This window comes from Nomascus leucogenys, chromosome 14 (genome assembly GCF_006542625.1).
Source record: "Nomascus leucogenys isolate Asia chromosome 14, Asia_NLE_v1, whole genome shotgun sequence".
NCBI lineage: Eukaryota > Metazoa > Chordata > Mammalia > Primates > Hylobatidae > Nomascus > Nomascus leucogenys.
In genome coordinates, this window is record NC_044394.1 from 25,995,378 (window position 1) to 26,008,966 (window position 13,589).

The 13,589-nt window shown below is 43.1% G+C and overlaps 1 protein-coding gene across 3 annotated transcripts in view; it reads right to left on the bottom strand.

Moving 5' to 3' along the window:
• Window positions 1–4,655: 4,655 nt before the first annotated feature.
• Window positions 4,656–13,589, bottom strand: part of XPO1 (exportin 1) — a 61,782-nt gene continuing 52,848 nt past the window's right edge. For 2 of the 3 annotated variants that reach the window (XM_030826992.1, XM_030826993.1), the window contains exons 19-24: window positions 12,489–12,683; window positions 10,969–11,137; window positions 9,980–10,114; window positions 9,379–9,538; window positions 8,207–8,303; window positions 4,751–5,694 (exon numbers count right to left, since the gene is read on the bottom strand). In XM_030826992.1, the coding sequence (XP_030682852.1) occupies window positions 5,548–5,694; window positions 8,207–8,303; window positions 9,379–9,538; window positions 9,980–10,114; window positions 10,969–11,137; window positions 12,489–12,683 (903 nt within the window). In that variant the 3' untranslated portion in view covers window positions 4,751–5,547. Of the gene's footprint in view, window positions 5,695–8,206; window positions 8,304–9,378; window positions 9,539–9,979; window positions 10,115–10,968; window positions 11,138–12,488; window positions 12,684–13,589 lie in introns of all 3 variants that reach the window. The other variant, XM_030826991.1, reaches the window with a different exon arrangement.

Sequence of the window (13,589 nt, forward strand, 5' to 3'; positions counted from 1 at the left end):
CTGGACATGGTGGCACACACCTGTAGTCCCAGCTACTTGGGAGGCTGAGGCAGGAGGATCACTTGAGCCCCAGAGTTTGTTGCTGAGTGATCATGCCACTTCACTCCAGTCTGGGCCACAGAGTAAGAGCCTGTCTCAAAAAGAAAAAAGAGAAGTTTGTCCCAGAAACCTCATCGATTTGAAGTATTCCAGTGATCCAGATCACTCCTTGTCCCTATGTCACACATTGCCAACAGATGAAATGTATTAGCTACACATACACGATGGTCTAGTGGCTGGATGACCAGTTAGCTGGAATGTCTCAGAAGGAAGTTTGGGTTACATGCCCTCCTACGTGCTTTCCTTAATGTCTATGACTAAATCACGAAGAATTATCCAGTACCAATATTCTGAACTAATCAATTCATTTTACCTATTTTCCATAAATTCATTGACTTTAGAGCTATCTGGTAACTTGAGAATAAGGTAGAATATGAAATAAAATTGTACTAATTTATATCAAGTTGGAGTGCCTAGCACAAATTCTGCCCCTCAATTCATTCTGGAAGACTAGGTTCTGAAAATTACTCTGGTTGGTGTTGAAGACAGGCTGATACATGTCAAATTTCCTCTTGGACTCACGGAACAAGATTTCAGTTTTATTTCATCTGGCCTCCTTAGGAGATCTTGCCCTGGCACCAGCCACTGCAAGATAAAAATAAGGAAGCATTCATTATGGGTATGAAACAACTGAAAGTTTAGTAAGTGTGTATAACTGTTTTTGTTTGCCTGTTTGTTTGTTGAGATGGAGTTTCGCTGTTGTTGCCCAGGCTGGAGTGCAATGGCACGATCTCGGCTCACCACAACCTCTGCCTCCGGGGTTCAAGCGATTCTCCTGCCTCAGCCTTGCGCCACCATGCCCGGATAATTTTGTATTTTTAGTAGAGACGGGGTTTCTCCATGTTGGTCAGGCTGGTCTCAAACTCCCAGCCTCAGGTGATCTGCCCACCTCGGCCTCCCAAAGTGCTGTGATTACAGGCGTGAGCCACCGCGCCCGGCCAAGTGTGTATAACTGTTGATCAACATTTTGAAGACCAGTTATAACAGTTAAATTATTTGCCACAACTCAAATGAACAGCAGAGCACTTTATCACAAACTGACATTCACCCTGGAATGTACTGTACAGTCAACCTATTCTGTCTCCTTCCATCTCTCCATTCCTGTGCCTTTCATCTTTTTATTTTTTTTGAGATGAAGTCTTGCTCTGCTGCCCAGGCTGGAGTGCAGTGGCGCAATCTCGGCTCACTGCAAGCTCTGCCTCCTGGGTTCACGCCATTCTCCTGCCTCAGCCTCCCGAGTAGCTGGGACTACAGGCGCCCGCCACCATGCCCGGCTTTTTTTTATTATTATTATTTTTTATTTTTAGTAGAGATGGGGTTTCACCATGTTAGCCAGGATGGTCTCGATCTCCTGACCTTGTGATCTGCCTGCCTCAGCCTCCCAAAGTGCTGGGATTACAGGCGTGAGCCGCTGTGCCTGGCCAATTTTTCTGTGTTTTTTTAGACATGGTTTCACTATGTTAGCCAGGATAGTCTCGAACTCCTGACCTCAGATGATCCGCCCACCTCAGCCTCCCAAAGTGCTGGGATTACAGGTGTGAGCCACCACACCCGGCCGCCTTTCATCTTAATTTCACTTTTACGCTTCACAGTCTCATTCTATGTCTTTTGCTCGTTCTCTGCGTATTTTTCTTAGTCAAAGCCTAAATAAATATTTCCTTCATGTGAGCATAAAGTTTCTTCAGCTTCCACTTTCTATTTCTCCCTCTGATTCTGTTACAAGTTTAATACAAATTTCTTCAAGCTACTGCATTCATAAGAATTATTTATGGCCAGGTGCCATGGCTCATGCCTGTAATCCCAGCACTTTGGGAGGCCGAGGTGGGCGGATCACAAGGTCAAGAGTTCGAGACCAGCCTGACCAACATAGTGAAAGCCCGTCTCTAGTAAAAATAGAAAAAAATTAGCCGGGTGTGGTGGTGGGCACCTGTAATCTCAGCTACTTGGGAGGCTGAGGCAGGAGAATCACTTGGACCCAGGAGGCGGAGGTTGCGGTGAGCCAAGAGCGTGCCACTGCACTCCAGCCTGGGCAACAGTGAGAGACTCCGTCTCAAAAAAAAAAAAAAAAAAAAAAAAGCTGGGCGAGGTGGCTCACACCTGTAATCCCAGCACTTTGGGAGGCTGAGGTGGGCAGATCACAAGGTCAGGAGATCAAGATCATCCTGGCTAACACGGTGAAACCCTGTCTCTACTAAAAATATAAAAAATTAGCCAGGCGTGGTGGCAGGCGCATGTAGTCCTAGCTACTTGGGAGGCTGAGGCAGAATGGTGTGAACCCAGGAGGCGGAGGCTGCAGTGAGCTGAGACTGCGCGACTGCACTCCCACCTGGGCGACAGAGCCTTGTTCTGTCGCCCAGACTGGAGTGTAGCGGTGTGATCTCAGCTCACTGCGACCTCTGCCTCCTGGGTTCAATTGATTCTCCTGCCTCAGCCTCCCAAGTAGCTGGGATTACAGATGTGTGCCATCACATTGGGCTAATATTTATATTTTTAGTAGAGACAGGGGGTCTTACTATGTTGCCCAGGCTGGTCTTGAACTCTTGGTCTCAAGTGATCCACCCACCTCAGCCTCCCAAAGTGATGGGATTACAGTTACGAGCCACCAGTCCTGGCCTAAATTTAAAACAAAGACAGGGTCTTCCTATGTTGCCCAGACTGGTCTTAAACTCCTGAGCTCCAGCAATCCTCCCACCTCCCAAAGTGCTTACAGTTGTGAGCCACTGCACCCCACAGAGGTCTCACTGTGTTGCCCAGGCTGCAGTGCAGTGACAATTCATAGGCCCAGCATGCTTTGAACGGCATGCTTTGAGGTGATCCTGCTGCCTCAGCCTCCCAAGTAGCTGGGACTACAGGCGTGTTCCACCACTTTCCTGGCTCAAGGAATCCTCCTGCCTCAGCCTCCTGGGTAGCTGAGAGGACAAGTGTGTGTCACTACACCTGGACAACTGGGGGTGTATTTGTATCTTATGGGGTGGGTATTTGGTGATTTGTTATGAGCAAATCGATATCCTTCTGTTTGTGGAAATTCTCTTGAATCCTTTTTTCCATACACTCCGTTTTCTTCTATTTGGAACTCATGTTTACTTATGAAGTGGTCCTCAAATTTTTAAGTTTATATTTTGCATCTATTTTTTCCCTCTATTTTTGGGGAATTTCAATTTTTTTTTTTGAGGAGTCTCACTGTCACCCAGGCTGGAGTGTAGTGGCGCCATCTCAGCTCGCTGCAAGCTCCGCCTCCTGGGTTCACACCATTCTCCTGCCTCAGCCTCCCGAGTAGCTGGGACTACAGGAGCCCGCCACCACGCCCGGCTAATTTTTTGTATTTTTAGTAGAGACGGGGTTTCACTGTGGTCTTGATCTCCTGACCTCGTGATCCGCCCATCTCGGCCTCCCAAAGTACTGGGATTACACGCGTGAGCCACCGCACACAGCGGTATTGTTTTTCTTGGTTGCAGAAACCTCTCAACTTTTCTTTTGCCTTTTATTTCCATTTTAAAATTCATATTGAAACTGCCCTCAGATGTCTGATAATCCTTAGTTGTCCATTTACACACACATTATATAAAATGTATAGGGAAGGCCAGGCACGGTGGCTCACGCCTATAATCCCAGCACTTTGGGAGGCTAAGGTGGGTGGATCACCTGAGGTCAGTTTGAGACCAGCCTAACATGGCAAAACCCCAACTTTAGTAATAACACAAAAATTAGCTGGTTGCGTTGATGCATGCCTGCAGTCCCAGCTTCTCCGGAGGCTGAGGCTGGAGAATCGCTTGAATCCGGGAGGCAGAGGTGGCAGTGAGCTGAGATCACGCCACTGCACTCCAGCCAGAGCAAGATTCTATCACCCCCCGCCCCCCAAAAATCAATCTATATCTGAGAGAGAGAATCTTACTCTGGCTGGAGTGCAGTGGCACAATCTCAGCTCACGGCAACCTCTGCTTCCCAAATTCGAGAGATTCTCCTGGAACAGCCTACCAAGCATCTGGAACTACAGGCATGTGCCACCATGCTCGGCTAATTTTTGTATTTTTTTTGTAGAGACAGGGTTTCACCATGTTGGCCAAGCTGGTCTGGAACTCTTGGCCTCAAGTGATCCGCCCATCTTGGACTCCCAAAGGGCAGGGATTACAGGTGTGAGCTACCAAGCCTGGCTCCACTCACCCTTTTTAAAGGCTCATGGCTACTTACTTAGTTTACTTACATTTTGTCAGAATACAATTAGTATTTGTACCAGGTTACATCTGTGTTCTCATTCTAAGGCTAATGTTTATTCTTTGTTACATTTAGATGCTAAGTAGAGTTAGACAGGAAGTGCCCTCTAATACCAAATAAAGGTAAAACGAGTCAAAATGCCACGGAGGAATTTGTTTCTTGGGAACAAAAGGTATCTTAGGAACATGTTCATTTTACACAACTGCTGCATTTACTAGGAACAATAACCTTAGAAATCTTGTTTGTAAATTAAGGGGTCCAACTTCATTTAAAATGTTACTTACTTAAACACAAATACCCACTATCATTAATATAGGAATAAATCTGAGTCAATAAAGGAAAAATAAATGTAAACCAAGTTTATTCTGCTTTTAAAGTAGTGTTCTTAAAGCACTACAGCTTGGTAAACAATGTAAATTAGTATAAGTCATCTCAAAAGCCAGAGTTGTTTTGTTTTGTTTTTTAATGAGTTGTTAAAAAGATGCAGCCTATTCTAACAGGATAAATATTTTTAACCATTTCACTTCGAGTTAATGAAGGCTCACAAATGAGCAACACTCCTCATTGAGGAAAACAAAAAGCTGTTGTCGACAAGCGACAGCACACACACACAAAAACAAAAAGAACTGTGTAAAAATAACTAACTTGTGTTCCCATATTTTTGAAGTCGCTTTACAATGGGATGATATGCACATGATCTTGCTGCAATCTTGCCAAAGAGACTTTGTAATACACGTAGTCTAGACAAACGATTCAGTCCAAGAGGTGCTAACTTCAGACAATGCAGCACTATAATCCTTTAAACAACGCAATTTGTTTTACTCATTTTCTTTTCTTCTAGACTGAAATAGACTAGAAAGAAAATGCTCCCTAATTAAAAATTGGTATTGTTTACAGGAAAAATTGTATAATTTTGCATTAGAATTACAAGTATATGTTCAAATCGAATTTGCCTCCTCCCCCCAGCCCAGCCACAAAAATGGGCATGAAGTAAAATTTTTAAAAATGACTTAATTTTCAACTTCATGCAAACTAAATAAAGATGACCAAAACAAAAGCTTAAAACAATGGAAGGATATTTCACAGAAAATTTCTTATACAAAAAAACACATAAGAAAAAGGGCCACTAGGTGACATTTTAATTTACAAATTGGCATCATTTTGGTCGACAAATACCCACATGCTGTTTTCCTCTGCTAACGAGTTGCAGAGAAAAAAACAGCATGAATTTGGATTTTAATCACACATTTCTTCTGGAATCTCATGTGGATTAAAGATGCCAGGGACAGACATTTGACGTTTATGTTTCTCTTCATCAGCCTGCCGTAGGGCTATTTCTCTCTCTTCCAAAAATAAATCAGAAGTGTCTTCACCTGCAAATTCCTGTAAAAACAGATAGTTGAAATGTCAACACAATAAACTTCAACTTGCAAAGAAAGAAATCATAGATGAGCAATTTCCTTTTTAGAGAAGGAATATAAATTATCCATAAAGTGGCTGGGTTTTAAATTATAGGATAGGGGTACAGTATACAACATAGCTGAATGAACCTCAAACCTGTTAACTGGGGAGGAAAAGGGTTACAAAAGAATCACGGGCCCCGGCACGGTGGCTCACGCCTGTAATCCCAACACTTTGGGAAGCAGAGATGGGAAGAATACTTGAGGTCAAGAGACCACCCTGGCCAACATGGTGAAACCCTGTCATTACTAAAATTAGCCACGCATGGTGGCAGGCGCCTGTAATCCCAGCTACTTGGGAGGCTGAGGCAGGAGAATCACTTGAACCTGCATGGTGGAGGTTGCAGTGAGCCAAGATCACGCCACTGCTCTCCAGCCTGGGTGATAAGAGCGAGACTCTGTCTCAAAAAAACAAAACAAAAAAACATGGTGTGATACCTTACAGTAAATATTCTTCAATGTGATTATTATGCATTGTATGCTTCTACCAAAGTATCTCATGCATCCCATCCCCTAAGTATATACACCTACTATGTATTCACACAAATTTTTGTTCTCTTTGTGATAGAGTCTTGTTCTGTAGCCCTAGCACACTATCTCAACCTCTGCCTCCAAGGTGCAAGCAATTGTCCTGCCTCAGCCTCCCCAGCAGCTGGGATTACAGGTACCATCACACCTGGCTCATTTTTTGTATTTTTAGTAGAGACAGAGTTTCACCATGTTGCCCAGGCTGATCTCAAACTCCTGAGCTCAGACAATCCACCTGTCTCAGCCTTCCAAAATGCTAGGATTACAGGCATAAGCCACTGCACCCAGACACTTTTTTCTCTTTTCTTTTGAGAGGCAGTCTTGCTCTGTCGCCCAGGCTAGCATGCAGTGTTACGATCTCAGCTCACTGAAACCTCTGCCTCCTGGGTTCAAGGGATTCTCTTGCCTCTGCCTCTCGAGTAGCTGGGACTACAGGCGCCTGCCACCAGACCTAGCTAATTTTTTTTTTTTTTTTTTTTGAGACGGAGTCTCACTCTTGTCACCCAGGCTGGAGTGCAGTGGCACAATCTCGGCTCACTGCAACCTCCGCCTCCTGGCTTCCAGCGATTCTCCTGCCTCAGCCTCCCAAGTAGCTGGGATTACAGGCGTCCACCACACCCAGCTAATTTTTGTATTTTTAGTAGAGACGGGGCTTCACCATGTTAGCCAGGATGGTCTCGATCTCCTGACCTCGTGATCTACCCGCCTCGGCCTCCCAAAGTGCTGGGATTACAGGCGTGAGCCACCGCGCCTGGCCTAGACCTGGCTAATTTTTGTATTTTTAGTAGAGATGAGGTTTCACCATGTTGGCCGGGCTGATCCTGAACTCCTGACCTCAGCTGATCCGTCTGCCTTGGCCTCCCAAAGTGCTGGGATTACAGGTGTGATTTAGCGCCCAGCTAAAAATTCTTCATATGCCAAGATACCAAGAAAGATGTTTCTCCTAAGGCTAATAACTGTCATTAAATTTAGTTATATTATCAGTCTTCATAGCTATCAGTTAACTTTTTTTTTTTCTTTTGAGATGGAGCTTCACTCTTGTCACCTAGGTTGGAGTGCAATGACATAATCTCAGCTCACTGCAACCTTTGCCTCCTGGGTTCAAGCAATTCTCTTGCCTCAACCTCTCAAGTAGCTGTGATTACAGGTGTGCGCCACCATGCCTGGCTAATTTTTGTATTATTAGTAGAGATGGGGGTTTCACCATGTTGACCACACTAGTCTCAAACTCCTGACCTCGGTTGATACAACCACCTTGGCCTCCCAAAGTGCTGGGATTACAGGCATGAGCAACTGTGCCCAGCCTAGGTTAACTTTCATTAGTTTTTTAAAAATTGGCTAATATTTTTACAGTAAAAAAAATAAAACCTGTGTATTTTGGAGAAAATATTTAAGAGCTTACGAGACTGACTCTTGTTCAACAATCATGGATAAACTATTCATCAACTACTTAGGGTTTCACAGTACTTCCAAATTTCTGTAAAGCAAGATGTTCAAAGAAAAACCCTTCCCAAAAGTATGAATAAAGCACTGTATAACAGCAGAAGAAAGACATTCTATCTAGTAACTTTCACGGTTCCCTCAACAAAATTGGTATAAAATTATAAAAAGAACTACCAATGTTTTTCTTACCCAATATTCCATTATACATTTAAGACTACCTAAAATGAATTACATTAGTATCAAGTTTATCCGAATAACATCTCAAATGTATCTATCCTTATAGGACTTTAGTTTTTCACTCTATTACCAGTCTCAGGTTTTTTGATTAGAGAGATTGTATAAATGTATTATCTTGAAACCCCATTTATTTGGCATGACAAATCAAGTGATAAAAATTCTACAATGTAACAATTAAGTGGTCACATTTACCCCTAATATTTCTGCAAGAGCAAATAAATACATACCTTTATTTGAACTAAGAAATCTCTTAAATGTTCCTTGAAAGCAGGAATATCTTGATTTAAGCTGAAAAGCCCTGTCACAAAGAGCTTTACTTGAGCACTGCAAATCAAAACACAATGATTAAAAATGATTTATTTTTCCCCGAGACACAGTCTTGCTCTCTCGCCATGCTGGAGTGCAGTGGCGCAATCTCTGCTCACTGTAATCTCTGCCTCCCGGGTTCAAGCCATTCTGCTGCCTCAGCTTCCCAATGTTTTTTTTAAATCAAGAATTATTTTTCATTTTTGAGACAGAGTTTTGCTCGTTTACCAGGTTGGAGTACAATCGCACAATCTCAGCTCACCGCAACCTCTGAAGCTATTCTCCTGCCTCAGCCTCCTGAGTAGCTGGGATTACAGGCATGCGCCACCATGCCCGGCTAATTTGTATTTTTAGTAGAGACAGGGTTTCTCCATGTTGGTCAGGCTGGTCTTGAACTCCTGACCTCAGGTGATCTGCCCACCTAGGCCTCCCAAAGTGCTCGGATTATAGGCGTGAGCCACCGTGCCCAGCCTTTTTATTTTTTGAGACAGTCTTGCTCTGTCGCCCACACTGGAGTGCAGTGGCATGATCTCGGCTCACTGCAACCTCTGCCTCCTGCGTTGAAGCAATTCTCTCCCTCAGCCTCCCGAGTAGCTGGGATTACAGGCACCCACCACCATGCCCGACTAATTTTTTGTATTTTTAGTAGAAACGGGGTTTCACCATCTTGGCCAGGCTGGTCTTGAACTCCTGACCTTGTGCTTCAACCACCTCAGCCTCCCAAAGTGTTGGGATTACAGGCATGAGCCACCATGCGTGGCCTTTTTTTTTGCTTTTTTAAAGAGGCAGGGTCTCACTCTGTCACCCAAGCTAGTGTACAGTGGTGCGATCACAGCTCACTGCAGTCTTAAACTCCAGGATGCAAACAACCCTCTCGCCTCAGCCTCTCAAACAGCTGGTCCTACAGATGCACACCACCACATCTGACTAATTTTTTTGTAGAGACGGGATCTTGTTTTGTTGTCTAGGTTGGTCTCCAACTCTTGGGCCCAAGCAATCCTCCCACCTTAGGCTTCCCAAAGTGCTGGGATTACAGGCGTGAGCCACTGTGCCCGACCAGGAACATTCTACGTTTATTAAAAGGTATATTTACTCTTGTAGGTGAGGGAAGGCCGACTTAAGGAGATTAGCCACATATTCCTGAAGAAAGATTTGGTTGTTAACTGGATTTCCAGGATTTAATGATGTACTTATTTTTCCTTCTTCAACCAAATTAAACATATATGCAAGAATTGATGCATGCATTGTTAAACCTGTTGATAAGAAGAAAATTATTAACTCCAAAACGTAATATAACTATAGATCTTAGCGTTTTTTGTTTTTTTTTTGTTTTGTTTTTTTTGTTTTTGTTTTTGTTTTTTTGAGACGGAGTCTCGCTCTGTCACCCAGACTGGAATGCAGTGGCACAATCTTAGTTTGCTGCAACCTCTGCCTCCTGGGTCCAAGCCATTCTCCTGCCTCAGCCTCCTGAGTAGGTGGGACTGCAATCACATGCCACCATGCCTGGTATTTTTATTGTATTTTTAATTTTTTATTGTATTTTTAGTACAGACGGTTTCACCATGGTGGCCAGGCTGTTCTCGAACTCCTGACCTCATAATCTCCCCACCTCGACCTCCCAAAGTGCTGGGATTACAGGCGTGAGCCACTGCGCCAGGCTGGCACTTAACATTTAAATCGTATTAAATTCTTACCAGCAGTATGTGAAGTGTCTGTCACAACAGAAAAGATATGCTGGAGAATATCACAAAAATAAGTTTGATAAAAACTCTGAGCTGCAGCTTCTTCTTGTGCAACATTTTGTAAGAGTGTAAAAAGTATCTGTAAGCCTAAAAGACATAGAATACCAATGCAAAGTTACTACAGACTGACAGCACTCATGATAGTACTTAGCTCTTATTAAAGTATTCTGAATCTAACCCTGTTCTCCCTTTTTTTTTGGGATGATGACTAATAATTACTTGCCTAAGGTTTCTTAAATTAATAATAGAATACAACTATATCCAATGCTGGCTTACTTATAAATTATAATCTAAGTTATGTGAGAGCTAAACTATGAAGATGTAAAGGCATAAAGATCATATAATGGACTTTGGGGACTTGTGGGGAAGGGCGGGAGGGGGTGAGGGATAAGATTACACATAAGGTAGAGTTCATACACATGAGAGATAAGACTACGCATAAGGTAGAGTTCATACTGCCTAGGTGACGGGTGCACCAAAATCTCAGAAATCACCACTGAAGAACTTACTCATGTAACCAAAAATCACCTGTTCCCCAAAAACTACTGAAATAAAGAACCTCGTGAAAATTTTAAAAAAACCTATGGGAAAAAAATTACAGTCTGTTATGACTATTACCACCCTTTCACCATTTCCAAAAGCTTAGAACTCTACAACATCACTTCTGAACTTCTACAACATCACTACTCAGTAGAACTTTGTATTACACAAACCAATTATTACTAGGCCACTCTCCCCGTAACTCAATTCTGCCTATGGACTCACTTGGAGTGGAGTGGAACAGTTGATTAAACTGCTTATAGGATTTTCTCAGATGTTCATATATATAATTCATACACTCAAAACTCTGAACAAGTAATACTTTCCTATGTATAATTATGTAACTATATTTGTATTTTTGGATTGGCAGGCAAATGAATAAAAGAACATCTTTTATTTACCCGTATCTGCGACATTCCTCATAGTATGTTTGAAGGCCCAAATGATGGAATCCAAAACAAGTTTAAACTGTGTAGGTGGAATAGCAAGGAATGCTGGGAAACAATGAGAATTGACAGCCTGAAGTAGTAAGAAAAAGTTCGTTCTGTGTTCAGGATATTCTTCAAAGTCCTAAAAATAAGTAGTGGAAACAAAATAATGTTTCAGTGTCTTCGTTGTGCTAGACAGTAGGGGAAAAGCAAGGCTTAATCCAGTATAAATGTTTGGAGTTTTCAATAAACCACAGAAGATAGAATGCCTCCTGAAAGGTAAACCCAAATAAAATACAATCCACCTCTCACGGAAAGTGAAACTGTTCCGTTAACGCACAAGAGTTATCAAATTGAAGGAGAAAGATAACCTTTTTAATAGAGAGCTCATCAAAACCATTATTACCGTAAGACTACTACTATCACTTTTGTTTTTAATTTGAAACCACCACTACAGATTACAAAAAAATTTAAGTTACCGTGTAAAATGTGTCCACTTAACATATCTTTTTATCTTTTTTTTTTTTTTTTTGAGACAGTCTCACTCTGTCATCCAGGCTGGAGTGCAATGGTCCAATCTTGGCTGACTGAAACCTCCGCCTCCTGGGTTCAAGCGATTCTCCTGCCTCAGCCTCCAGAGTAGCTGAGATTACAGGCATGTGGCACCATGCCCAGCTAATTTTTTTTTTTTTTTGAGACGGAGTCTCACTCTGTCGCCCAGGCTGGAGTGCGTGGCGTGATCTTGGCTCACTGCAAGCTTCGCCTCCCAGGTTCACGCCATTCTCCTGCCTCAGCTTCTCCGAGTAGCTGGGACTACAGGCGCCCACCACCACGCCCGGCTAATTTTTTGTATTTTTAGTAGAGACGGGGTTTCACCGTGGTCTCGATCTCCTGACCTCGTGATCCGCCTGCCTCGGCCTCCCAAAGTGCTGGGATTACAAGCGTGAGCCACCGCGCCCAGCCGACTGGTTAATTTTTTAACTTTTTGTAGAGATGAAGTCTCACTATATTTTTTTTGAGGCGGAGTCTTGCTCTGTTGCCCAGGCTGGAGTGCAGTGGCGCAATCTCGGCTCACTGCAAGCTCCGCCTCCCGGGTTCACGCCATTCTCCTGCCTCAGCCTCTCCGAGTAGCTGGGACTACAGGCGCCCACCACCACGCCCGGCTAATTTTTTGTATTTTTAGTAGAGACAGGGTTTCACCGTGGTCTCGATCTCCTGACCTCGTGATCCGCCCGCCTCGGCCTCCCACAGTGCTGGGATTACAAGCATGAGCCACCGCGCCCGGCCTAAGTCTCACTATATTGCCCAGGTTGGTTTCAAACTCCTGGGAAGTAAGTTCTTGAAAACCAAGAAAGTATTTCCCTAATATACAAGTTTAAATATTTAAACTCCATGGCATTAAAATTATGTTATATCCATAGATATACTTTAGCTTTCAAGAATTAAGGCTATCCTGCAGAATTTCCCCCTTACATAACTCAAATATTACACACCTTATTTATCATATTCAATGTGCATTCAAAAACAGCATCAAATATTTGAGGTATTTCAGCTGTTATATGTCCCCCTAACTTGTTGACAATTATGGCCATAGTACTAAGTACTTCTGGTTCTCTAGCAGCTGGGACATTTCTCTGATAATCAATGAGAACTGCATCCAACAGAGGGGGAACAAAATTTTCAGCGACCTGTTGGGGAGGGAAAAAAAAAGTTATGTTTTAATCTAGGTACATGGTGACTATTTTAAACAACACGGTTATTCTTGTCTATAAGATGAAGCATGATCATCTACTGAAAATAGGAAAATCTTGTGTTTGTATTAGGTTTTCCTACGTTAAAAGTTTTTAGCAAAAGAAAGCAGGAAATCACAATGGGTTGGGAAGTCTCATGGACACAGTGTCATTCAAGACTTTTTTTTGTTTTTTGAGACAATCTCACTGTCACTCAGACCAGAGTGATCTCTGCTCACTGCAACCTCCACCTCCCAGGTTCAAGCAATTCTTGTGCCTCGGTCTCCTGAGTAGCTGGGACTATAGGTATAGCACCATGGCCAGCTACAAAACTCTTACAATAAGGAAAGTGAGGCTCAAAATTCAGTGGGTGGCTCCAAGCTAGGTGGCAGAATCAGGATTCTATGTATACTGTATATGTAAGATGGCAGCCAGCGAGCCCTCAATAATGTCTTTTTTTTTTTTTTTTTGAGACGGAGTCTTGCTCTGTCGCCCAGGCTGGAGTGCAGTGGTGCCATCTCGGCTCACTGCAAGCTCCGCCTCTAGGTTCACGCCATTCTCCTGCCTCAGCCTATCGAGTAGCTGGGAGTACAGGTACCTGCCACCATGCCCAGCTAATTTTTTGTATGTTTAGTAGAGACGGGGTGTTTCACCGTGTTAGCCAGGATGGTCTCGATTTCCTGACCTCATGATCCGCCCAACTCAGACTAATGCTTTAATCTAATGAATGCTAACTGGTGAGTATTTTCACAAGCAGAAATAACATCAATCAATTACTCTCAGAAAATAAGAAAGACTATGGATTTCTATTATTTTTTTGAAACTGAATCTTGCCATATTGCCTAAACTGGACTTGAGCTGGGG